Raw genomic sequence first — 27,858 nt, forward strand, 5'->3', positions numbered from 1 at the left:
CCTTGGCTGAAATACAAAAAAACTTTATTATTTAAATATCCTTATTTAATATGTTGGAAAATTACATTAAAGTCCTTACTGAAATATCACAATAGTTTCATGACGTAGCCTACTGATTACAATATTGGTTCTATAGCTAATTAATGAAATACTGCTAATACTATTTATAATACAAATAGTATAAAATGCAACTATTTATTTAGACAATACACATTATCTATATACACAAATATATACTTCATTGGTTCTTAAAAACTTTAGTAAGCTTATGTCAAAGAAGAGGTAAAAATTAGTTTGCAAATTCAGGGGCGAAGATTATTGAAAACTATACCAAAGTACTGTAGGCCTACTTGATATATCCCTAGCATGCAAACTCTGTGAATGATTTCTAAGTTCATTATTTTATTCATATCTATTATTTACATAAAATTTATCTAACCATAATAATGTCCTTAAGTATCTCAATAGATCAAAGGGGTGTGCGATGCATCGAAAATGCATGTAAATTCTGTTTCGATTCGATTCGATTCAGTGATTAAAAAACGATTCGATTAATGAGGGAGTCAATATACAAAAAACGCCTGTGAAAACCAATGCAATACCCGCAATACAGGAGCGCGTTGCTGTTGCGTTTCCTTTGCGAAGGCGTTCTTATTTCATTAATTCCTTGCTTGTAAATATTGCTTTAACTGTTTTATAATTGTTTGTTTTGACATTGCAAATGATGAGAAGTTTTGTTAAGTGTAAGCAGTGTAAGACATGTTTTACTCCTGTAAACATTGCCATTCTAAAAATAACACAAGTCTGAAAATTTGTTACTTGATACTTAACTAGTAAGATTGATGTTTTAGACTGATAAATTTTGGTATTTTTGTACACATCAAAACATATCTTTATCTGTAAAATCAATATTATAAAATAGGTAACAAGCTTAACAATATGATTCTGCAAGTAAAATTTATGAAATAGGCAAGTACCAAAATCAACAAAAATTTGCATTACACAAATGTGGTAAATTTGAATTAGCCTATTGTTATTTCTCTCCATAGACAAGTATGAATAGAAAATTCTGTATTGCTTTGAATCAAGTTGCATCGATTCTAATTGAAAATCTTTTGAATCGAATCTTTGCTTCAAATCTAAAATTTTTGCTGCTTCGCACACCCCTGCGAAACCTATCTTATCACTTTCTGTCTTCAATTATTTGTCATCTTATCACAAAAACCTGACCTTTGTAAAAACTTAGCACATAAAAATCATATGCTATGTAACGATTATAAATTCTACAAAACTTAACAAATTATTTAATCAACGTTCTATAAAATGTACAGAAACTATGTTAATTTATTAAACCCCTAAGAACATTTTAGTTAGATTTGAAAATCATTCATTGTGCTGTCCTCGGGGTGTACTCTACTTGCTGCCAATCTTTGCAACCTGAAACAAGATTTATAATATTGTTTGTAAATTTTTACATGTTGTCTACCAGCCGTCACACTCCTCCATATGAGGGGCTTTGTGAGACCTGGTAGTGAATTTGTTAACATATTTATCAGTAACAGATATGACACCTAATACAAGATATCACAAAATCACTATGTTGGCCCACCTAAACTTTTGCAAGCGTAGGTGCTTAATCCAAGAAGGGGTCAGGCCCGCGGTTTGCGTTCAACGCACAACCGACCCGAGAGATAATTGTGCCCCCCTCCCCTCTTTGCAGGGGAATTTTTCTCCACCTTGCGCCGCCAACAAACCCAAAACCTCTTAGGGCCCATTTACTAAAGCTGTCATGGCAGCAGGGGTTGACGCTGGGTCGGTTAAGAAAGATTCAAAGAGAACTGTTGTTCAGGTCAACATTGAATCACTAGAGTAGCCAGCAATATGCACATTAGCATATTTCCTCGTATTTTGTACAGTCTTCATAATAAATACCATTAGATCCCATTGACAGGCTCCACATTATATGTAAGCTGACTGTGCTATAGCCCCAGAGAACCAAATTTGTATGGGCTTAGAATTTTCACACCAAGGTTTTCTAATATTTCATTCCCCAGTTTGCTAAAAAAGGTACAAAACACAAAAATTAAGTTAGTATTTCAATTTCCAGGATTTATAGTTTTTGCCTTGGTATTAACAAATTGGTCGAATTATCAGGATAGTACTGCGGATAGTCGTAGTACTCACTAGTGCGGACGTTAATCCACACCAGGGAGTATCCCATCCACAGTGCATGCCTATTATCCACAATTTGTGACCTCCTAGTAGCTGGATTACAGGACGTTGCCACCGTCCCAGTCTGGTTTTCCTTACCTCCTTGGCAGGGGGGGGGGGCATCCATCCTAAACCCAGGTCTGCTCATGAAAAATCAAAATACATATTCATCGTAGAGTTATAGTGTTGCAGAAAGTTTTCTGTCTCCCACACTACCAACCTTACATGATATATCCGGATTTATATAACTTTTACCTATATAAATGAAGAAATTAACTTCCATACCTGTCTCTAGATATAGGAGCCAGGGTGACCAACCCCCCTGCAAGCACAGCTGTGAGTGCAAGGTTGGTAGCAGTTGGGCCGTAAGTCTCTAGCACGACCCCTGCCACAAGTACAGCTGCTACTCCAAACAGCTCCCCTACTGCGTTGAGTAGACCTGACGACGTTGTCTCCGCGTGAGGGAACGTCAACTCTGCTCCAAACTCATAACCGACCGTTAGGTAGCCGTTCATGAAGAACCTGCGTGGTAACTTGTGAATTAAAACTGTGGTTCAAAAATCTCAACGTTACCTTATAGAAAACTTAAAAAATACCAATGGGGTTAAAACACAAAAATAAATAACCTCAACAGTCCTCAAGGTAACTTATTGGTTATCTGAATTCGTGCAAATTTAAGTCCGCAAGTAGCACAAAGTTCAAATTGGCAATGGTAAAGTAGTGTGACTACTGAAGCTATGAGGACAGTTTATTACGTAAATGGTCCTTATTACTTAAAAAACCACCCTTATATAATTAGCACCTGGGTGTGGTTATGTGTAACTTTTGTTAAAATGCTTTATGGGATCGTCCAGAAATATGGAGTGCCACATTGAATCCTAAGTTTATTTTACTGTACAAGTTAATGATGGTAATTTTCTAAATTATTTACCGGTGAATTTCTTTATATAAAATGTTTCTTACCACAAGAGCAATAGATGAAAAAGAGATTAACAGTCTTACCCAAGGAAAGCTGATGTGAAGTAGACTAGAGCTAAGCGTTCAGAATGCAGAGCAAACGTGTATCCCAACATTCCAATCACAGCCATGATGTATATACCAACTGTAGTCTCTCTATGGAAAAAAATGTAAAAGTAATTCTATCCTAGAATGATGAAAGTGGGAATTAGTTAAATTGAAATATTGACTTTCCATCTACCAGTTGATTCAATGTTTTACTCAAATTAAACGTTGTTAAGTGAGCCACTCAAAGAGTGTGCTGTATTCTCTTTCTTGGTTTTCAGTACTTTGATAACTAGCTGATGAGGCATAAAAGATACTATAGTTTACAGTAAGTAGTTTTTTCCAATTCAGCTTGGTTAAAAAGTTGGCGTATTCATCATAAATCATAGTGAACAACTCAGTACACTATATCAAGCTCAATTTAACAAACATCAATTTTTATTCAAAAACTTGCGACAACTTTACCCCAACTTGTGACAACCTTAAACCTTGTTTGTGTGAAATGTCTAGTTCTCTCAATTATAGTTAAAGCTTCAACGAATGAGAATATTGCGTCTTTATTCCATCAATTACCTTTTTGGTTTTTGTTGCTTTGAAGTTCTTGTTGATTTTTGATACCTGATGTGCATTTCGCCGCAGGTGGTGGCATCTTCAGAGTTCACTATCCTACACTTGCATTCTAATATATACACAGTTTATATACACGAGAGTCACTGTACCGGTTCACATCGTAGCGTTTACACTCGCGGCGCAGCGGGCGTGTGTTGCGAGCGCGGGGTGTTTACTTGTGCCGGGACCGTTGTTAGACTGACAGAAACAGTGTCTGGTGGATGGACGGGTTGGGGTGTGGATTTCCCAGAATTGTTGTATCTGCGACGTTGTACATAAACTCTCGTGTATATAAACTGTGTTAGAATGTAAGTGTAGGATAGTGAACCCTGAAGATGCCACAACCTGTGGCGAAATGCGCATCAGGTATCAAAAATCAACAAGAACTTCAAGGCAACAAAAACCAAAAAGGTAATTGATTAAAACTATTCTTGAAACTGGGTTATCTTATAAAGTCTTCTTTCCATAGTGAAAATATAATATCATAATTTACATTAGATGTGACTTACTTATACATGTGAGTCTTGTCCAGTACCACGCCCCAGACAACTGAGCCGACCATTCCTCCGAGGATAAGCGTGAGACCGACTCTGCCTGCGTTCTCGAATCCCCACTGTTGTGCAGAAGATCATTAATGTACACAATTAATTCTCTAACAACATTTTATAAAATAGTTTCATTGGATTAAGTGTTTTCGTATTTAAATCTTTCAATGCTTGTTTGAAGTACCAAGGCATATAGTAAGTGTAAGAAACGTATTGAGCAAAGCAGGATATAAGCTAGAAGCTATGAGAGTGGGACATTTTTTAATTCGCAACAAAATTCAATCAAATCTAAAATCTAACAAAAAAATAGGATTAAAATGTCAGAGGTATGTTCAAAGAATCGGTTCCATTTTCCAGTCCATGTTGACAATGTCAATGGTGTGTACAGGCAAACATTTCATTTTAATTTATTCAATGGATAACTCAGTCAGTTTCAGACGTTGTGACTTTCAATGCACTCCTAGTATTTGTGTCACATAATAACAGTACATAACAACAATTTTATAGTATGCTATAAAGGACTCAGCAATCTATTTAAAACTTACAGGTAGTCCTTCCAGCTGTTGGTTAAGCAAGGTGGAGTAAGCGTAGAACACACCGATGTTGAATCCAAAGCTGACCAGAAGCAGGGAAAAGTCTGAGTTGCCAATCACTTGTTTGACAGAGGTGAGATAGTTTGTGTCTTTGCCTTCTCTCTCCTTCTTGCGAGAAATCAGCTGAGCAACACTGGGAGGAATTGGTGGTTGGGCTTCAAACACTGCAAACCATAAAAGCAATAAGAACCAAAGACGAGTAATGCAAAAGATAGAGGATGTTGATATATAACCCCTTGAAATATTTCATTTGGAAATTTAACTATCGAGCTACCAATTTTTACTATACTTTCTCTCATTTCTACTTTTCCCCCCTATACTACATAGTATATGAAGAAAGTATTGTTTTCATAAATATTTATGAGTTTGAGCGGATGTATCTGTTTTGGGTACCACTGAACCCAAAAAAGGTGGTTTTTGAAAGTCATGTTCTGTGTGGGTGACACCTGTTTGATTAAGTTTGGTGGGTGGGTAGGTAGGCCTACTGTTTCATAGTATCTCCAGTGATCAGTGCCATTTTCTCACCGCTCACAATATGTATCAACATTTGTATAAAAGAGGGTATTTTTCCAACATCTCAGAAATGTTCAAGGGTTGTCCCATAGTCTTCAAAAAATTACAGTGTTCAATCAAGGTGTGCCTTTGATATTTTATCAATCCTATTTGTGTGAAAGGACATACATTTTGCCGATGCAGAGGGTGAGCAATCGACTGAGCGGAACTGAAAACAGGCATGCCTCAGGGCTCGATTTTGGGTCCATTATTGTTTCTTTTATCAATAGTAACGATTTACCAGCTAATGTATCAGCAACAACAATGTTTGCTAACTATACATCTTTTTTAGTGTAGGTGTAATAAGAAATGATCTTTCTCACATTTCTGAAATAACTTTTAACTGCTAAGGAATGTTTTGCACATGGTCTTGTTATTAATGAAAATAAAACACAGCGTTTAATCCGTCAAGCAAAAAAATAGACATGACATTTCTAATAAAACTATATAGGTAATATAAACATTCTTGGGATTGTCATAGATTATAATTTGACCTGGTTATACCACACCACACATTAAATCTGTTGTGTATCTACTTATGAGTTTGAGTAACAGTATAAGTTACCTCATTATTATTGACGTCAAGCATATATTTTGCATTTTTGTATTCAATTTTAAAAAGCTATATGGCAATTTTTTGTGGGGAAGAAGTTCTCATGTACGTGAAATTTTGCTGCTGGCTGGTTGGTAAAGAAATCATGTAGCCTACTTTCTTCAAGTACAAGATTCACTAATTTAATCCAAAGCGGGAAAGCCCCCAGTGTGGTATTAAGGTACTAAGTTGTTGGCATTGAGGACGGACCCCGGAATCAAAGACTTTTAAAACAAACTACTATATCTAGTTATTTTGGTTTATACCAGTGTGATCGTAAACTTACATAAGACAATCAGGATTAGTACAATGGTCGGTGCCAGAGCCATACCAAAGTACAGCAGTTGAAGTTGTTCTCCGATCAAGAACTTGTCTTTCACATCGTCCACTATTGCAGGTGGCACCAGAAACCCAATGGCAATCCCTAGCTGAAATACCAAACCATGTCACTCCGTAAACAACACATTGACAAGGATAAAGTTGATGTGTTAAAGAACTATTCCATCTTCAAGGTATTTACCCTTTGATTTGGGGAGAAGTAATGGAACAGATAACGCCCCTTTTCAAGAGTGGTTTGCTTAGTTATTATATTAAGTGTACTGGTCACCTAATTAACAATACCTATAGTTATCTTACATCTTCATTTCTTATATCAAGTCTCCTAAAAGTAATGTTAGTCTGTGGCACGGAGTTTGAACAAAAAAACTAAAATGGTCTTAGAAATTCAGGCAGTTCAGTATAGTGTGAATTTCAGAATGACAGGTACATTAAAATCAAGCATAACCAAACATATTAACAGCAAGGTTTAACATGATTGTATCAAGTAATAAGAACCATTAAATTGACTAGTAGAACAACTCATGAGGCCTGCTTGCTTGAGGTATGTTGGCCTACAATTATCAACTATCAATTGAGATGGGGACGCCACTGACGCCATTGAAGGATGAGTGTAGAATGGAGTGAGATGATCTGTGTAGCTTTGTTACTGACTATAACCAGTGCAATATCATCTGCTCGCATATAGTGTCTCTACACAAAGCGTTTTGCTAATCCATAGTAATTAGGACCCAACGCTGTTTGGATTACCAAGTTTCCAAAATGCTTTTAATGAATTGAGGCTCAGCCATATAATATTGGGAGTTATTCCAAATTTCAATGTTTTATACAAAATTCAGTTGCAGTTCAAAGACTTTTCCTGGTCTTAAACTGAAAATGTTTGTGCTATTCCCGGTTTTCCAGGTTTGCTGGATGGACACACTGGTTAACATTTCAGAACAGGACCTACCCATGTAGCAAGCAATGTATATAATACGTAAATATTCGGGATTAAGGTATAACCAACGTATATGTATTAATGATACAGATAATATACATATTATATACCAATATGAAAATACGGTTTCATCCTAAATAAATTTTGCATAAAATACTGTAAAATGAAGAAACAAAGTGTAAATTTTCACCTAAATGTTGTTTTGAGGGCATAAATTAACTTTCGAGAATGCAGTAAAATAAGTAAAGGTATTGATGATACAGATAATATATGTATTTTATATCAATAGAAAAATACGAAAAAAAATGTAGTGTTGTATTTATTTCCCTGCATTTTTTCAACATCCTGTGTAAAATGTATTTGTAACACATGTACTATAATATTCATAGATGATGAACAAAATATTCTGCCGCGCGAGATACCCATTCAAGTCTCTTAGGTTCGACGATGTTCGCTGATGCATTATGGGAGCAAAACAGCGGGGGTCAGCATCCGATCCGCCACCGCCATATTGTTTGTCTAATGTCTTTGTCTCACAACTCACAACTCGCAACAAACGTTGTCCTTGTGGCAGTGTTTAGACTAGAGCATCTACTTCTGATTTTCAGTGTTACACGTGAAGAATTCGTTGTTTTGTTATTATTTACTTATTAATTAGGTCTATTAGTTACTTTTTACTTTATATTCTTTAAGATTTGCGTTACATCTTCGACTTTTTAACTTCAGTGGCGATTCGACTAACTTGAGTTGGTAAGTTACACAAATTATTATCGTTATTGTAAGTTATTAAGAGATTTAGCATATGTTTTGTTAATAACTCGAATGGTGGTAATCTAATTTAAATACTTTATAAGTGGAAATAGGTTACAAATTAAGTTAGCCTTCCTAACCCCTTAAAAACTCTATGGATGGAGGCTCTTTAGGGAAAAATTAGGCTGTAGTTTACAAAACTAAGGAAGCCAAATTCAGGAGATAACCTAGACCTAATTCATTGCAATATGTCCTTGGTCTGAACTAATTTAGCTTGGAGACAAGCTAGGCCTAGGTCTACTTAACAAATTACAAATACCGTAGCTAAACTTATGCCTAAGTTACTTAGAACCTGTCATAAGTTAGCCTAGGCCTAACTTACAGTTAAGACTAAAAATGATGTTAATTGGTAAGTTTATGTTAAAATTCAGGCCTAGTCTTGTAGGCAGATGAATATTTTAAGACCAGAAGGGGGTAACTTAACTTACAGTTCCGAAGAGAACCTGTGATCTGTGAACAGATGGATGACTTAATGATAAATATCTTTGGTAGGCTAAGTTAAATTAAATGTTTATTCTTCTTCCCAATGTAAACATCAAATTGACCTATGATTTGTTTTGCCTACGTTTCTATCGATATTAACTAGCCTATAAGCATATTTAACCACAAACAAAATATAGTCTGAGACGGTAACTTACTAGCAAAATATAGCCTAACCTATTTAATGAAAAAGCAACAAAAGAAAACATAAAGTTAGCCTCTTAGGCCTATAACTTAATGTATAAGCTAACTGGGAAAATTAAAGTCAATGCAATATTAAAGTTAGGCCTAAACTTAGGCCTAGGCCTATGTTAATATTTATAAAAATATTGATAAATCGTTATTGATCTGATAACTTAATAAGATCGCTGGTTCTCTGCGGAACTGTAACCCCAGAAGGCTGCAGCTTTATAATTAGGCCTACGTCCTTCAAAACTATCGAAAGGAAATGTCAAACAAATAACTTAAGGTGCCGCATTTGCGATCAGTAGGTTATGGTTAGGTTAGGTTTAGCTACCGGTATGTTTTTTTTTGTTTACGATTAACTTAGGTCTAACTTATGAAACAACATCGCAGCTACCTACGTTTAGTAATAAACTTGAACGAAAGTTTGCATAAGTCAAGAGTAATTTTTATCAAGGCTTGGCACATAATAGCCTAGGGTACGATTTATTTATAGATGGCACTTTGAAGGGTAACAACGCTATCAAAATGTATATCAAATATGCCTATGACATCACAGCTGTCTTTCTAAGATCTAAGGGATGAAAGTTTTAACTTACCCAGTACCGCGGTTAAAAATGGGCTCTGGTCCAGGGGCGCAAGAGTTTTTTTTTGTTTTGTTGGGTGCGCTAGTAACAGACACTAATTGGAAAATATCTGAAACCTCCTCACTTCGTCTTCCACTCATGACTCATCACTGCCACTGTTTGCATATTAGGCCTATCATTAACTATACTTAATCGTCTGTCTTTATTTGTAGGCTATTTGTTATGTCCTTTTTTCATTATACTCAATGTCAGTTGCTTTTGTCAAATGGCGAGAAACTTATTACAGTATCAATTTGTTAGCAAGTAAAGATACTGGCCGTGTTTTTGCTTATGATTTTATTTACGTTTGAAGAATGTTATTTTACGTTGTGATATCACACCCTTTTTCTGTGAAATGAGCAAAAAACCAAGTAGCAGTGAGTTTCGAAAGAGGGCGGCATAAAAGATTCGTACGGTAAAAGTGTTACAAAAAGTTCCTAAAATAAGTAGCCTAGTTTTTACGGTCATTAAAATCATTTAGGCCTAAATGATGATGTGTACATATAGTGATGTAGGTAAATCTGAAAATGAACTTTGATGATGTTAAGTTATTGACGAGTTGGCCAAAAAAAAAATGTAGAAAAAACCAGCCATTTTACGGTATTGACTTTTTGGAGTTTTAAATGTTTGCAATTATAACTTATATAAATTAAAACTATGTTTTAATTCACACTTTTTTACAACTAAACCAATTTTACTTTTAAGAACGCACCATTGGAAATATAAGTGTGTACGGTATGTAAGTAACAGTTAAACTTTAATTGATGGTTTACGCAGGGCCGGTTCTAGGAATTTTTCAGAGTTAAGCGAACACCCGAATCAGCGCCACTTAGAATTCCCCTCCCCCCCCCAAACCCATGAACATAACTTAACCGTATTTGTGAATTTTTTTCCAATAATTTTGGGAAGAATTTTTTTATAAGTTTAGGTAGAAGAATACTAACTTGCAATAAAAGGCTGTTTATTATTCGCAGAAATGTGACATTTATACACCTTTACTAATCATATAAACTATAGCAAAACCAAGGACACACTAAAAAAACAGGCCGTAATGTAATGCTCGTCAAGCATGACGTCACGATAGAAGACGGCAATGACGTAATGTTTGCCGTTTGTGATCAGCTGCTTGTTTTAATCTTTCATTGGAAAATAAATAAATAAATACCTACGCCATTGCCGTCTTCTATCGTGACTTCTTTGGGCTGAATGGACTCGCCACCAGATGATTTCTACAAAAGTCTACTCATTGATTTGGCTTTTTTTTCTTCCTCTTTCAAATTCGCCTTACGCTTTCTATGATAAGTGCCAGACGGTTTCTTTTTTTTCTGCCATTGTTTTCATAGTTTCGACTCGCAATATGTTTTACTCATTTATTCAGTTTATACTTTCTTTTTATTTAATGCGCTAATTATAAATTAAACTTAAAACACTCGTAATAATTCGCTTATCAACAATCATGAATCATCAAAACAATGCCAATACGATACCGATACGGTATAGGCCTACGCACGATTACTAGAAAAATACCGGTATGGATCATAAACATAAACAAATGACGTTTTTGGCCCGAAAATAAACATTATTTAACATTGCTTAAATGGAACTGCCAAAACATATGTTCAATGCTATTAGTATAGGATTCGGGCCAACAACGTCATTTGTTTATATTTATGATCCATACCGGTATTTTTCTAGTGGAATCGCGGGCCTACGTATATAGACTAACTAAAAGAGTGCAATACAACGTAGTGCTCTGCTCTAGGATCAGAGGCAGAAAGGAGTGAAAGAAAGGGGAAGTATCTTGTTGTGACAAGTGGCGCTGCGCGCTTGCTTATCTCGAGCATGAGTGATTCGTGAAATGAAACCCTAGGTGCCGCGCTGGCGCTGCCGACTGCCGAGCGTCAGCTCAGTTCAAATCGAAACTGCAAATGGCATTGAGTCCTTGAGTTGTAGTGCTGTACAAGTATACAAAATTTTCAAGTGCTGTTGGTACAAACAGAATAAATGCCTTTATTGTGGTGCTTTGAATACATGAACTCTGAGCAAAAATAAACAAAATTACGTTGTTCACGTAAAAAAAATGTTCCGTTGGCGCCACGGCGCCACTTTTTCGTGGCGCCATATGCGGCCGCGTAGTTCGTGTATGGGTTAAACCGGCCCTGGGTTTACGTTTTTAGTTACTAAGCGGGTAATTCAATTAACAATCAAAAGTAAACACAATGAGTCTTCTTATATTTGTTAGGCCTATATTGCAGATGCGCGAGCAACTCATAAAATGTCTATATTCATTTTATAATTCAAATCAATGTCGGCAGGGTGGGGGGGGGGCTATGAGCGCAACTATGACTTGGGCCCATAGCGTATCACATAACTGACCGCGGGCCTGAACTTACCCCCGAGTGTAGATATAACTTAACCTAAAAATACAGAGGAGTGTGACGGCTGGGACTGAACCTGCTAAGGGAAAAACTTAAGAATTGAACTCACAGTCAACTGTGTATAAAATATAATTTGCCCGTTGATTTTCAGTGGCGTAACAGAAGGGCCCGCAATGCGGGGTGCCCGGGAGCTGGGGGGGGGGGGGGGGCGGTGGGCAGAGAGACCCACTAATTTGTTTAGGGTACCACTCTGTTTATGATTAATCTGTTTGATCATTGTATCGGTGGTCCTAAAATAGCTCTGGGGGGAGGGGGAGGGTGATTCACTATGTTGAATCGGTGGTCTAAAATTAACTCATAAGAGGGGGGCCCAAAAAATAAGTTTACAGGGGGGCCCGTAAAGATTTGTTACGTCACTGTTGATTTTGTTGTGCTAAATAATGTATGGAATCTCGAACGTTTCTTTTTCTAAATGCTGGGCCCAAATACACTACTTTACTTCTTTGCATTTGCCCGATTTCGAGCAACATGTAGGCTAGGCCTACACTAGTTTATTATAAATGAAGGTCCTATAATCTAAGCTTCTTACAAACAGATTTGTAAACTTAAACTTTTCTGCCATCCTTGTTGAAAATAATAATATACCGTACTTTTAAACAAAAAAGCTTTTTATAAAACACCAGACTTGTTAAACTAATATAATAGTAATAGAGGTTGAAGAGTTAAGCATTTTTATAATGTGTTTCAGGTCAGTTATCTTCGCACGGTTGGCGGGGCCAGTGTTGAGGACTCAACAAGACGGATCCTTGTAAGACTATTCAAAAATGAGCTTGCGAGAGAATTTAGTTGGGAAGGAAGAGGAGGAAAGAAGTGGAGTCTGCAGAACTCTGCATTGGTGCAGTTGATTTGCCGTAAGTTTTTAACATTTGGTTTATAATGTTACTTTTATTTATTCTTTCAATGATAGGCCTATATTTGACATTTATTTATTTTTCTATAAAGTCAACTCAACCAAAGTAAGTAATTCATTTTTTAACCCTGTTTTCACCATCATAAGTTTTATTATTTAACTAATAATTGGTATGTACATATACGTCATACAGTAGCCTACATTTACTTCATACCCCCACTTGAAAATGCCATTCTGGGGAAACATCTTGTTATTCTTTACATACATTTTTAGCAGTATGGCGTAAAGTTACGTAACAATTATTAGTCAATAAAAAGGTTCAGGGGCTAGATCAATGTATTTTAATTATATTAATTTATCATCTTATAATTAATTATCATAGGCTATATAATATTAATTTATGATGTTACACACATTTTTTGTCTGTAGAATGTACCGTACCTATCCTTTTTTTCTGCACTGTACTCTTTAAACCTCTTCAATACTTTGATTTCTTGGTTGCAACTTGTTAGTTTAGCTCAAAAAGAAACGATTTTGCTTAACATGTTCAGTGCGGCAGGCATTCCAACAGGCGCTCGCCAATGGCGGCGAAGCCCCGGCGCGGTGCCGTACCAACAGCAAACGCAATTGGCATTCAAATATTTCAATCTGAAGAAAAACAAAAGAGCAGCGGCGATTGTACTACGTTACCCCGAGATTGAACGTAGTTCCCTAAAACACCCAAAGGTAGCAGCACTGCCTGGATCAGTAGTCAGTGGCTTTGTAATATGGCTTGAAGCCATATTAACTTTTGGGGCGGTTGTATGGCCAAAACCGGTACAAAAGCATTGTCAGACGGGATTTTACGGGAAATTTTAGTACCAACCTACACCAAAATAAAGCTTACATTCTAAGCTACGGGCTAGCAACGATTTTAACGTTCCCCGGCAATGGCTGAGTGCATACTGAACTAATGTAGTGCGGGTTGCGCAACTACATCAATTGATGTAGGCCGCTCGTGTCGCGACTACATCAATTGATGTAGTCAGCGCTAAACGTGTTAAAAAAATGTTAAAAATGAATTAATCTAAGTTTTGCCATCAAGAAAACAAAGGATTGATTACCAAAAGATATGTTGCTCTAAGCGTGAATCTTGTGCGTACCCTAATATTACCTTATACACAGGAATACAGACATTGACACAAGTGTGAATTTTGTTTCAGGTGTAGTTCGTCAACAACATCCTCATTCGATCTCACAACGTTTGAGAAAAAAACCAGCGAATGGTTACGCCAAGCAGGAACAAGGATTTATGTCAAAAATAAAAATTTAGGCCTACCGCAGATGATCAATTAAATCGTTTTTTCTTGACATTTCTTCATTGTTTCATTTATATGTTCCTTTAAAAAGTGTGTTAATAAACAACAGAAACAATTTTATAAAAACAACTTTTATACTTGAATGTATTAGGGTACTTGTGATTACATCTGAACAAATATTTTTACTCATTTTTTGTATTTTTGTGCATTTATTTTTTGTTTTTTTATTGTGCAAGTATTTTTTGTGCACAATTTAGAATAGGTCTAAAAAGTTACTACAAAATCTATTATTATTTGTTGAGCCTAGCCTTCTTGTTTTCTCACATTAAATAAACAACAGGGAAAATGGAAAACTAAAAAAACAACATTTTCATGCAAGAATAAGATTCAGTTAAAAAAACTAGAAATTATTCATCAGTTGTGAGAAGTGAGTTAGTATTTTTTTTACACTTTCAGTTGTTATAATCATACTGTATTATTATTAATAATAGGTTATTTTTCTAAACTATTTAAACTTAATCTTCTTAACATTCAAGCTAGTTATTACTATTAATTATTATCAGCTGAATAATGCTTGGTAATATAAACACTAATATAATAATTAACATATTATTATTTACTTTTTTATGCAAATAAATGCACTATCCAAAATGCTTGTTAAGTGGTACCTATTCTCAACAAGATAATTTAATAAGTTTCAAATAAGTTTTAATAAGTCTCAAATAATCTTCAATGTACGATAATTAAAAAAAATTTAAAGCTGGCTTGGTCTCATATTTGTTAAGGTAGTTGCCATATTCTTTATCTTCCTAACTTCATTAAAACACATATTCTTTAAAGGTAAAATCATTTGTTTTTTTGTGGCTGCTACCATTGTTAAGGAAGTCTACAAAAATTGCATAATTCTCTCATTCTTTGGTTTGATTATGATATGAAAATAAATGCTGATAGCTAGCCTACACCAACAATATAACATTACATTTTGCATACTGTATTGTAATGATGTAGTAACTGTAATAGGTGCTCTTTCCCCTTCTAGACTTTCACTAGGGCCCCTCTGGTTCACCTTAGGAGCTTTGGATGTGATCCGTACCCCGAGGTCCTACGGGCCTGCTTCAGATGAAACTACTGAACAGCAGTAGGTTGTCCCTAAACTAGATCAATTAGGTATTTACCTGACAAATCACAAAACACATATTTCTAATGAAGACTTAAAATATTGTTTTACCATCATACAACACACCAACCCTCATGACACATAGTTCACCTCCCATAACAAATGCCTTCAAAGAAAACTGTTAGTAAAAATCAATGTATATAATTTTATATATTGATTTTTATGACAATTGTATTTTGAGCCACTTTTTATTAATATGGCATCAAATATGTATCATCTATGTATAAAATATGTATTTTATATATTTAAGGTATGCATCAATTTCTATCAAAATTTACAGATTATATACAGATGTATAATATGTATCATATCTGTAGTTGGATCCTTATACAATATGCAAATAATACATATTTAGGTGGGACATATTTACAGATACAATCTGTATTGTATACATTTCTATACAGATTGTATACAAAAGCTATACCATGCCGGTAGGTAAATTATACGTATTATATACATATTTGTGCTACTTGGGTAATTTACATAGCGTTGATATATTAATTTAAATACAACTTTTTTCCTGAATTAGTGGTTCAGATTAGCGACCCTGTTCTGCTCAACTATCAAAGATTTTTTAATTTTGCCAGAGTACTATTATTAGTTATGGAAGCAGAATTCAGATAGTTTGAAGAATCTCACCTGATTACCAAATACGCCGATGGCACAGGCTGTAGATACTTGGTGAGCCGGGAACCACACAGCCGCCAGTCTAGAAGGCACTCCTAACGTGAACATCTGAGCCACTCCTACCATAGTCTGGCCCAGGAACGTCAATGCAAATCTAGTAAGAATAAAATAGCATGCTGTATTTGTAAAATAATGCGTTATCAAAACACAATTGATAGAGTCAAAGGTGGATTTGTGCCTGTTTCAATACCAAGCAAGTCGATTCTGGAGATGCCATTCGTCAATGATGGGCTATCAATGAATGAAGCTAACAAAAGATTGATGTTAGATGGTAAGAAGACCATCTTGTTCCGTTCGGACCGATCCTTTAAAAAAACTGTAAAAGATTTCATGCCACATAAAAACACACAAACACAAAATATCAAAACAAAATTATGCAGGACCGAATGTGTTTTAGTTGTACCACAGAGAAGTAAGGAATCAGAGGATATACTCCATGGTGTCTAGCACTAGTACTGGTGTCTAGGGCAAAGTCCAACTATACCCACTTTAGCCTCGTGTACTACAACACAATGCTAGCGGTGGAGGCCTATCCCTGTGCAATAGGAATTTCCACACAGTGTTTGCTGTTTGGGCTGTTCCTTGCTCATGATAAGTATATTTCCCGCACATCATACCAGAGCTGTACGGTTGTACCATAAGCGTGTTCCTTTGTACCTTATTTCTCTGTGGTTGCACAGAGCTTATTTAATCCATGTTACCAGAACAGTTCGAGGAGTGCTATACTGTATTAAGACTCTAATCTCAACATCAAATTCTGTATCAAATTATTAAGCAAATTTCAACGGTTTTTACTCAAAACAACATTTGAACATTTCAAAACAGTAAAATATAATCTAACTCATTAACTATTATAACATTTAGTTGAGAGCAATTGTTTTCTCTTACCTGTCAGGCTGAGCAGAAAACACTTTTATCCAAGCACCAACACACATCAGTAGGGCTCCTAGGATCACTGCAACTCTCAAACCCTGAAACACCAAATTAATAATGACAAAATATAATAATACTCCCCAAGTTTTCGCGGATATATTAGAACTTAAAAGTCCGTTCACAAAATTTAAGTGGTTTGAGAGGAAGTTCCCCGACTACTTTTTTGCTTTATTATGATGTAGTAAATAATCCTTTATGCATTTTTTCAGCATGAGTGGCATTTCCAGGGGGTCTTCTTTTCTTACATCACTAACACTAATGACTGTAATAGTTACAAAACCTTTACACAGAGCAGAGTTGTGGTGTCGGGTGGTGGTTCTTCCTTTTTTTGACTGGGGTTGTTGGTATGTGCACCTTTCGATAGGATAGGGGGTTTGAAGTTTTATTAACAACACTATAGTCATTCCATTCTTCACGAAGGTTATAGCCAGTTTAAGAATTTAAATTATAAATTTATGAGTTAAACTCTGTGCGCTACTAACAAAGTGCGCTGATCTGAATTACTTTTTATACCCAGGTGAAACTGAATGGCACTTCTTCTGAATGGGCAATTGAAAGTGAGGCCCTGGAAATGGAATCCCCATGGGACGAGAAAGGGGAGACCCTGTGACACTTGGAGAAGAACAGTAACAAAGGTAGCCGTGAGTTTCGGGACGACGGGGTCAGCTGAGAGATCTGGCGCAGGACAGGGATGGATGGCGAGCTCTTCTGGATGCCCTATGCTCCCGCTAAGGAGCGACAGGAAGTAAATTAACGTGAAACTAAATGGTTATAAAAACAATTTGCCCATCTCTCTCATACGGATCAGAGGCATAGAAAATAAATAAGAAAAATGAAACGAAACTAAGTGTATATGAATATAAAATTTGAAGAAAAATTTATGAAACTATATGTGATCAAGGGACAACACATACTGTTGTCATCCAGTATGGAGAGGAAACAACAGCATAGATATAATTGGGGAAATTAATCAAGTACCGAACAATCAGATGGGCCGGACACGTATTAAGAAGAGGCAAAGAATTCAAACTGAGAAGAGTAGAGGGCAATGCGGTTGGAAGGTGACCTCATGGAAGACCAAAACAGGGATGGTGGAAACAAGTAAAAGTGCAGTAACGGACCGGATATCGTGGCGAAGATTTAATTGTTTGTGCGGTTAAATTTCACCTCCGATATAAATGGCTCTAGGAGTAAGTAAGTAATTAAGAATCTGAATGGATGACTAGCACATTTCATGCCAGATCAACTACTACAGTGACACAAATTAAGGGAGGAAATAGAATGTTAGACAGTAGTATGTTTTATCAATTATCAATTATCAATTATTTAAGATGGGGACGCCACTATGTGCGTATTTTAACCCAAATATGAGTGAAGGATGAGTGTAGGATGAGTGGCGCGATCTTGTAGTCTTGTTAGTGACTAAGGCCGACATGTTCCTTAGACACAGCTGTTAATTAATAGCCCATACAGCTAATGGCAACTAAGGGACCTACAGTTTATTGTGGAATCCGAACCACATTTTTTCCTCGTAATTAACGAATTGGTCTAATTATTTAGGATAGTACTGCGGATAGTCGTAGTACTCACTAGTGCGGACGTTAATCCACACCAGGTAGCATCGCATCCACAGTGCATCCCTATAATTATCCACAATTCGTGACCTCCTAGTAGCTGGATTACAGGACGACGCCACCCGTTAGCTGCTCATTCAAATAATTCCTTCTTATATACAGAAATTGAATACAGCTGGTCCTTTATAGATAGGATTTCTACTTCAGTAGGCTATCCAAAATTCAATACTTCCACTCTGGCAATATTATTATGCTTACACTAAACATTACCTTCAAAGAAAATAACAACAAAATGTACCTTTCTCTCCAAAATCCACGAAGCAGGGAAGACCAATGGTATGTAGACAGCCATGAATATCATAGACGTCCAGTTGATATAGATGGCGCTGACATCATAATAGTACATACACACATTGGCTATGATGGAATACTGGATCCAGTGGGCTGCATTGGCGCAGGAACATAGAGCAAATAGAGTCAGCACAAGCCATCGCCTTCTGTATACGCGACAGTGCTCCCCCATCACTGCAATCAAGGAGGCTGAATAATAAATTAATGTTTTTAAGAATCCTTGAAATATTATCTCAAATAAGGTTTCTATGAGCTAACACTGCAGAAGCATTTGAGCACATTATCTTAACACATGCTGAGATTTGTATTCTCCTGCATTTAATTGTCAGAGGTATTTTATAATAATATTATTTTGAGGAAACAATCAAAACCCTAATTTGGACATTCATATGGTCAATATATTTTGGAATTTTGCTTCATGAGAAATAACAATTAAATTCAGAACAAATCTTTCTTCAGATCAATTGGCATTTTTCATTGAAAGACCTTAACAACCCAATCAAAGTACCGTAACAACTGGGATAGCGACATTTTGGAAATGTTCATCCCAAGTTTGGTTGATTAATTCGGTTTACAACTTAATGTCTTGTTCAACCAAACAAACATTCAACTAATAAAACAATTTCTGTTAAACTTTAAAAAATATATTTTTCTGCTTTTGACTAAATAGAATTATTATGTTATAAGAGGGAAATTAAATGCTCTAACTTTACATAAATCCTTAAAGTCTCAGAATGTTGCTAGCTTAGTGTTCAGCATTTCAAATTTATGTGTCCTAGGAGGATGTCCACACAAACATTGAGTAGTTTGAAACGTAGTGTTCTCTTTTGCAAAATACCACTCACATTGATATAAAAAAAAATTATAAATTAAGTTACCAAATAAACAGTTCTGCAGAAATAAATCTACTAAGAGTTAACTAAACATCTACATGACTAAAGTACACCCTCTCTAAACTAGTTCATGAATTGATTGTAATGACAACTACTTCATATCTAGACATTGATCAACACCGAATATCACAGTCAAACAAATAATTTATAGAACAAAAAAAAATATTGTAAGTCATTTAAATAGAACAATACATTACATGGAGCAAGCCATACCTCAAAAATGGACTTCACCCAAGCACCCTCTTCTACCGTAATTAACAATTTTCCGCTACTCTACCGGTGTTATACTAGGTTGATAAGTACCAAACAAGCAATAAGTAGCAATAGGTGATATTGAGAGGTAACCAACTTGTGGCTGAGATTACATCAACCTTGTTTCAAGTGCTTCGTATCAGAAACAACAGTTGTTGCTGTTCACCTCACGTGGATAAATCTTTACTAAATTCATTAAACACTTCAGTGTGCTACTGTTTGATGAATGTGCTAGATATTTTTTGTACTAGGCAAAGTTATTATTTTTAATAAATATTGATAATTGATATCAACCCAGTAAATGCTGCGATAGTTATTGCCCAACAACTTTTTGCGTGATCATATAATGTAAAATCGGAAATTCCGTTAATCTAGTTTTTTACTCAACGTTAATTTAAATTTTCATTACACCATAATTCCTGTGAAGAAAAACTTATCTGTTGCATTTAAATAATGGTGTATTTTATTTTGTTATGAATGCAAAATATTTTCTGGGATTAGTACACAATAATAAACACTATTAATAATTAATCACAAGTGACATTTTGGATTGAGAAATAGTTTATCCTTCTTAATGGAAAGCAGTCGACGAAGATCTTAGATCTAAGCCCTTCAATTTGTTGTAATGCCGTGGATTGAACCCGTTTCCTCCATTGAAGTTTTGAGGCATTTAACCATTCGGTTTGTTAGACACATATGCTTAACTATTCAAAAACAAATAGACACAAATGTTTTCATCACTAGACTCGGCTAATACATATGGCAGTAAGGGGAGTGACCTAGGCAGCATAGTAAACTTGGCATGGGGCAAACGTCCAACTGGCAAAATGTCAGGCATTGGCAGAGAGGATCGTGTCGTAAACACTGACTAGACAACATTACAAGTTGAACATTACTGTCTGTATGATGGAACAAGTCTTCTGGCCCTCTGTCTACCTAGGACTGGCCCAGGCCTGACCATTACCATCCCCAGATACAGGTTTCATCAAACAGAGTATAGATGAATCGAGCTTACTGCTGTCACAGTAACATAGGCAGGTTAACACTTTATGATTATTATTGTAAAATCCCCATTTTTCAAGTACTTTTATGCTTGCTTAAGTACAACAGTATATATATTTTTTAACCTTTCGTCTCCACCCTCTTATGTACTTCATGATAATATTCTGATTGAAATATCTACATAAATAACATTTCTCGGTATTGTTGTTCCAACGACTGTAATTCTTTTAAATGTAATGTGCTAGTATAAACTTGTTACTATAGAGTTTTCTTCAATCAAAAATCAAAACAGATTTAATTAATTATTCTGTTTTATTATGAAATTCTACCATACTGAAATTCTAAACTTACCTTTCAAAATAAACATAAGTCAAAATACTGTAGGTACCAAAAGTATATTAAAACAATATCTCACAAACTAAGTGTCAAAATAATTTATAAAAAAAAAACTTTTTACTAAAACTCTCTAAAAGGTCAAAGAGTCTAGAATAGTCTACAATTTTTATCAACTATATGTTAATAGCTGAATGAATCCCACTCTGATTTATTTATATGTATATAGATAAGACAAAGATCTTTGGTTTTAAAATAATTTATAGTTTAGAGCGCTTACAGTATAGTAGCTTTGAATTGCTTTTGGCTTCTTAAGTTATTTCTCATTATCATAAACCAAAGTTTCTTAAAATAAAACCATAACTTAACACTTTTCCACTTTAGTCCAAATGTTTAACGATGATTGATCAGTATCACTTTTAAGTATGTCCTTTTAAAATTTAAAAATACAATACAGTAAATGTCAGTACCTGTACACTTTTCATATTTTATTAATTGCTCAACATGGAAAACAATTCATAATAAGAATGCTATTTGTTTTTGTCAGAATCAACCCTAAGTGCATTAAGAATACAAAAATTTAGAACGTTGTCTTAATTAACTGTAATGGAGTTTAAGAATAAAAAAAGGTTTAAAAGATAAACATTCTAAAATAGCCTGAATGAATGATGCTATGGAGACTATTTCTATTTCACCTTATTTTAATTTTTGTTGAATGTAATTTGAAAAGTAGGGAGCTAAAGTACTTTTTAAATGTATTAGTTGTAACTACTGTAGTGACTTTTAACAAAAAGCTAGTTTAACCCTGGTAATTTTGGCTTGAATTAAGTTAGATGTTAAAAACTAATCTGTGACTACAATTATTTTCTGGAAAAAAATAAACTGTACTAATGAATGTAAAAATGTAGGCCTACTTATATTATTTTGCCCATCAACAGTAGAAAATAGTACTATATAAACATAATCCCACTGCACAAGCGATGTTATCTTAAATACTAGGCCTCAAATTAAATTATTTAGTAGTCTACATTACAAATCTGGTTTAGAAATTAGGCTAACAGTAATATGTTCTTATGATGACTTTATGATGAAATTATAAATATCTAAATCATCATTACTACATTATCGCTAGGCCTACTATATTATTGTTTTAATATCTTCACACTATACTTACTTGTCATATTTATTTCAACAAAATGGTTTGATCATGACAAGCCAGCTATTGATTAAAAGTCGTTCTATTCAACTGTAGCTTAATAAACACTACTTGATACTTCATATTATGGGATGTTTAGAAAAAAGTGGTTAATAGATAGGTGAGGAAGGAAATAAAACAATAACAGACTGAGATAAAGATTTTAGAGATGAATACTGCAGCTTCCTGCTCCAGCTAGCTAAAGCTAAGCACACACAGCACAGCTGTTCAAGCTCAAGGGTTAGAGGCAGAGGGTTGATCAAATTCGCGGGAAAGGGGAGGGAGGTGCAGACGACAAACAGCTGACTGAAGTAGGCTTCGATCGATAACTGGGGCAATGATTATGCACACTAAGCTTTTACATTGAGTCAGTGTATAACAAGTATTTTACTTGCTGGTACATATTTAACCCTAAGTCATATTTAATTGAATCACTAAGTAATGAGACAGGTAGTGAAGTATTTCTCTGATCACTGTTACAACAATGAATGTTTAACTAGCAGTCTAATGAAAAAATATGAAAACCGAGAGGAGTGAAAAAGTGTATAGTCTCTATAGTATAGCATCTTGTTTTTTTTTACTTATTGAATTCATATTCCAATTTAAGTCAAACAAAATTAAAAATAGTTATGAAATTTGAACATAGAAAATTGCTTATTCAATCGATGATTTCATTAATCATCCTTCTGGGCGAATCGTACCCGTACGCCATTACTTGCTACAAAGTGATTGTAAAAACTGTTTCTAAAGTTGACAGCATACTAAAAAATATCTTATGGCCGCCGTAAGATATTTTTACAATGAATTGTAGCAAGTAACGTAAAATATAAATGTATCAATATAACCGCAGCTCAACGCAGGGCTACAGCTCAACGCATGCAAATAAATATTTAGATATATTGCACTACAACATGCAGCTATCTTTGAGCAGATGCCTACGTGAATCATAATATTTTTCATCAACAATCATCTTCACGTTGACTATGGTGTGTGGTATAGCGGTATGGGTCGTAATCTAATCTAGTTCAGTAGTTCCAGATATTTATACTATCCTACTGAGGCACTCACCCTAGCGTCTCATACATACAGATATGAACATGGTTACAAGTACCAGGCAGCCATAACATTCTGTATCATGCAGCCTAGTTTAGAGCATGTATGTATACATATATTTACAGACCGGACAGGAGGGGGCCATGTTCTACAGCGCCGTAGTTTGGGATCGTACCTGGCGCCCCCTTGAGGGCTTGCTCTGCTGACGTCATCTCCTCGTCGGCCCTGTAAAACAACATAAAACATACTGAAAATGAAAATCACATGAAAAGATTGTATTGCAGTTGGCCTACAGTATTCAGTAGTTTATTTCGAGAACAGGAACCCTTCATCCTTCTGTGTCTCATATTATTACGATCAAGATATTGTGCTAGGATAGGATACAAAATCCTCTCAAAAAGTATGCTGAAATGTTTTATAATATAAAACATATTATTACATATTATTAGCATATTATTCTATTAACATATTATTTTTTTACTTTATAAGCTCCACCACAAAAAATGTAAGATTATACTGTAACCTTATTGTGCGGTGTTCTAGTGATGATTTTATTTGTAAAAGTAAACACATTTGCACTTTGCAGCAAGTATACATGCTTCCAAAAACTAATAATTGATTTTGTTATTTTTATTTGAAAACTCGGTAAACTAATGAAGTTAATGCATTGTATTGAATATACTGTATTGGTTATAGTTAGGACATAATAGAAGCTATAGAATCTTAATCCCAATCCGTGGATATAATGTCATAAACGTCACAAAAATGACGTAAGGTTGAAGGTTAATTAGAGCTAATTTAAACTTAAAGATAAAGTTTTGTTAGGTTTACGAAGGAAGAAACACATCTTTTAAGACTGTTAATCTATGTTTGTTCTATTTTGAGGCCGGTGAGTAAAGTAGGTTGTCATAAAATTGAAGAAACAATGCTTTTCCTACAACCATTTTGTATACTTGCTATTATACTATTATTATACCTAACTCACTATTATTCACCCTCAAATTACCGAGGCAATATCAATAAAATAATAGCAGCCATAATGTGTTTTTCGCATTTCAAAAGAAACAAACATCATCCCTAAAAGAAGTATTCGGTTTAATTTATATTTTGGTGTCACACACTGACCAAATAATTATTCCCAATTACAAATAAAAAAATAAAAAATAAAAAGCTAGCAGCTTGGCCAGCATTTCAAATTTTTTATTCCGATACCAAAGTAAAATTTTCCAAGAAGCTACTTGATATTTTTTACCCAACGATTCTTTGTTGTAAGTAGAAAATTTTCAACGTTTCTGTAATTATTCCAGATTGCATTGTTTTACCTTAGTAAGCAGTACACTATCTACGAAGAGCCACAAATATTTTAGGTTCAATATTAATATCAAATCAAATCAAAATATCTTTATTCGTACAAGACTTAGTACATGTACACCTGAATAGTATCAACTTAGCTATTTAAATTAACATTTGCTCAATTATTCATATACTCTTCATGAATATGACTGTTTTAAACATGGAAATGTTATCGTGTTACGGCAAAGTCTCTGGAACTCTAAAACAAATCACGTTCATTTTTTCAAATGTACAAAGACAGCCTTATATTAGTTATCACGTAGCATTTCCATAATGGAGATAAGGCATGATCTCTGTGTAAACCGTAGATTATAAACCTACAACCGTGGTTTAGTCGTTTATACAATAACTATGGCTCGTGCAGGTTTCTGTTGTCTTATTGAATTTTTTGCGAAAAGCGAAAGTATTAAATGACGTCAACATGAATTTTGCAGCATGTAAGCCTAATCAGTGTTAAATAGGAGGGTTCTAGTGGTTTGAAATCTGTATATACAAAAAATCTGTATCTACAGTACATACTTAATATAGTAAGGGGTTTCTATGTTACATCCCTTTTCCAACCGTCCTTACTTAACCTTTCAAAGATCTAGTGTTGCTGACAAACTTTACTCATAATGGTTTAAATACAGGTTAATAAAAAGTCTGGAGACCACCTGTCAATTTTTTTACGGGTCACACAAGAAAAACTAAACTCTGCACACCTTTATGGCATGCTATGAAGTACTTTTTGGGCATAACTGCTAATTCGTGTTCATTCCCAAAATGGGGGATTTTGGGGTAAACTAAAAAATTTCAAACGGTAAGACCCATCGAGTGACCCCTCCATTTTAAGGTCCTCATGAAATACAACAACTAACAACGCAAACTAGGGGTCTCTATCTCAACCCAGTAAAAAATGGTAGTCAATTGAAATTCTCAGAAGTGAAATTTAACTTACAGCTTTTTTTTTGCATGATATGAAGTACTCTTTGAGCCTAACAGCTACTTCATTCGCAAACCCAAAACGGGGGTGTTTGGGGGAAACTCAAATATTTTAAATGTTAAGCCCCATCAATTGGCCCCTTATTTTGAAGGTCGTGATCAAATAAAACTAACAACGCTAACTAGAGGTCTCTATCTTAACACAGTAAAATATGGCAGTCAAGTACATATATATAAATTAATTAATAATTTTAAATAGGCAATTTTTTTGATAATTGCAGCCTGATTGAGTTAGGTAAATTACTCTTCAATCTTTAGTGTAGATCGATAGTTCTTTGAAAAGTAAAAAAGTTATTGCGTTGTTATACTGGCCTTGGAATTAAATTTTCCCTATTCACTTGTGCAATTTGCGCATAGGTCCCCTCGCACTACTATATTTTTGTTGAGCAAATATTGGTTTTTAGTTGTTTGTATGACATAGCATGTAGTGGCTGTAGTATAATGCCATTTTTGGTACAGCAAAAGAAATTCAAATAAAAGTTAAATCAATAATAAATACCAGACTTTTAAACTATCCTTATATTTGGGTTAATATGCACACGTAGGTGGCGTCTCAATGATTGATAATTGATTGGTACTTACTGTAAAAAATATACAAACTACAACACTGCGCCGAATATCCGTTTGCGTGAAGTAAACATAGTTGCAGGGCTTTTCTTCTGGGGACAATACTTTACACTTTGTTCACACAACAAATGATAACAATTCAACACTGGTTTTACACATAGGTAGAAGTCTACACAAACAAAGTAAAGGAGAGACTGAAACCGCGGCCAAGCGTAAAAACTTATCAGGAAACCGGTTTAAAACCGGTCAAATAAACTTTTTATCACCATTTTTCACTATTTGGATTGATTTAGTTCTTTTTTCTGATAGTTTTGTTTGGAGGAAGATTACTGGTCTAGGTTTGGTAAAAGTTTTCCATTTCAATAAGGCGTGGGTGATATTCCTTTGTAAGATAAATAACGGAAATACCACAACATAATACACTAACTATTACACAACCACAACCACTACTGTCCACTGTGCACTTCGTTTTCTCAAAATCATCTGATCATCTATTAGCTTTTTCAGATTTTCATTAAAGTGTTTTCTTTGACATTTTTGGACAGATTAAATTCTGTTAGAAAATGTTTACACATATTTATAATGTCTTAAGATCAATCCTATCACGTGTAAACCCACATGTATTCGAACGAGTTCGCGAATCAGCATGACCGGACTATGGTCACAGGGGTGTATTTGGGGGGGGGGTTTGCGGGGTACAAATGGGTTTCCATCATTTTTACCCTAAAAACAAAAAAACTTTGCAATTATACCTCCTTAAATAATTTAATTTAAAAAATGATTTAGCTTATTTGAAGCATTGTTATGCGCTTAATGGCAAAATAGTAAGATTTGCCTTTTATTTAAAAATGTTTGACGAGATTGACAAAAGCACAAATTGTGTTTGATAATTTGTTAAAATAATCAGCTAAATAATAATAAGCAATAAATGAGGCGACTTGAGATTTCACAGCAGGTAAGTGAATCTCAGTAATAAACCGTGTATTATTTTTTATAGAGACTTGAAGCTTATTTAATATGGTTAGTTGAGATATTCATGTTCTTTAGCGAATCATTGGGTGTTCTCATCACTTTTTTAACTTTCACAATCAAACTATGTTCACATAAGAATTTCAAACAATTCTTAAAACAAAAGTCGGTTTGTTTTAAGACGGCAATTCTTAAATATAAGAATAAACCTAACATACTGTAATGTTTTATAAGGCCACCACGTAAAATTCATATGACATAACCTTCAATTTTTAAACGGAAACGAACATTTGGTAATGTAAACAGCTGTTTTACCTTGCCAGCTGTGTCGGTGCCGCCAGTTTGGTAATCCCACACACACGCGCATTCACGAACACACACTACACACTACACAGAGGTACTGAAGTCAGAAGTACGCAAGGCAAGAACTGAATTGGCACTAACCTCCTACCTAGGGCGCTATGTTCGCAATACAA

The 27,858-nt window shown here is 34.9% G+C and overlaps 1 protein-coding gene and 1 long non-coding RNA gene across 5 annotated transcripts; one reads left to right on the forward strand and one right to left on the reverse strand.

Moving 5' to 3' along the window:
• Window positions 1-1,326: 1,326 nt before the first annotated feature.
• Window positions 1,327-27,759, reverse strand: LOC128982018 (uncharacterized MFS-type transporter C09D4.1-like). 4 transcript variants are annotated; one of them, XM_054401055.1, is made up of 11 exons: window positions 27,698-27,759; window positions 23,688-23,737; window positions 18,732-18,958; window positions 16,815-16,897; window positions 15,879-16,020; window positions 6,391-6,532; window positions 4,913-5,124; window positions 4,332-4,435; window positions 3,214-3,324; window positions 2,497-2,733; window positions 1,327-1,437 (listed from the first exon to the last, which is right to left on the reverse strand). In XM_054401055.1, the coding sequence occupies exons 2-11, from the start codon at window positions 23,722-23,724 to the stop codon at window positions 1,371-1,373; spliced, it is 1,362 nt and encodes a 453-aa protein (XP_054257030.1). In that variant the 5' UTR covers window positions 23,725-23,737; window positions 27,698-27,759; the 3' UTR covers window positions 1,327-1,370. The 4 variants fall into 4 exon arrangements, with proteins under 4 accessions (XP_054257030.1, XP_054257029.1, XP_054257031.1 ...); XM_054401054.1 differs by having other exon boundaries at window positions 23,640-23,737; XM_054401056.1 differs by lacking the exons at window positions 23,688-23,737; window positions 27,698-27,759 and adding an exon at window positions 22,439-22,503.
• Window positions 7,934-14,105, forward strand: LOC128982023 (uncharacterized). Its single transcript, XR_008489532.1, has 3 exons — window positions 7,934-8,127; window positions 12,603-12,765; window positions 13,967-14,105. It is a non-coding gene; the product is annotated as an uncharacterized LOC128982023 (long non-coding RNA).
• Window positions 27,760-27,858: the final 99 nt, after the last annotated feature.

The sequence above is a fragment of the Macrosteles quadrilineatus genome, unplaced genomic scaffold (genome assembly GCF_028750875.1).
Source record: "Macrosteles quadrilineatus isolate MER2022 unplaced genomic scaffold, UCM_ALF_1.0 Scaffold_81__1_contigs__length_513824, whole genome shotgun sequence".
Taxonomy (NCBI): Eukaryota; Metazoa; Arthropoda; class Insecta; order Hemiptera; family Cicadellidae; genus Macrosteles; species Macrosteles quadrilineatus.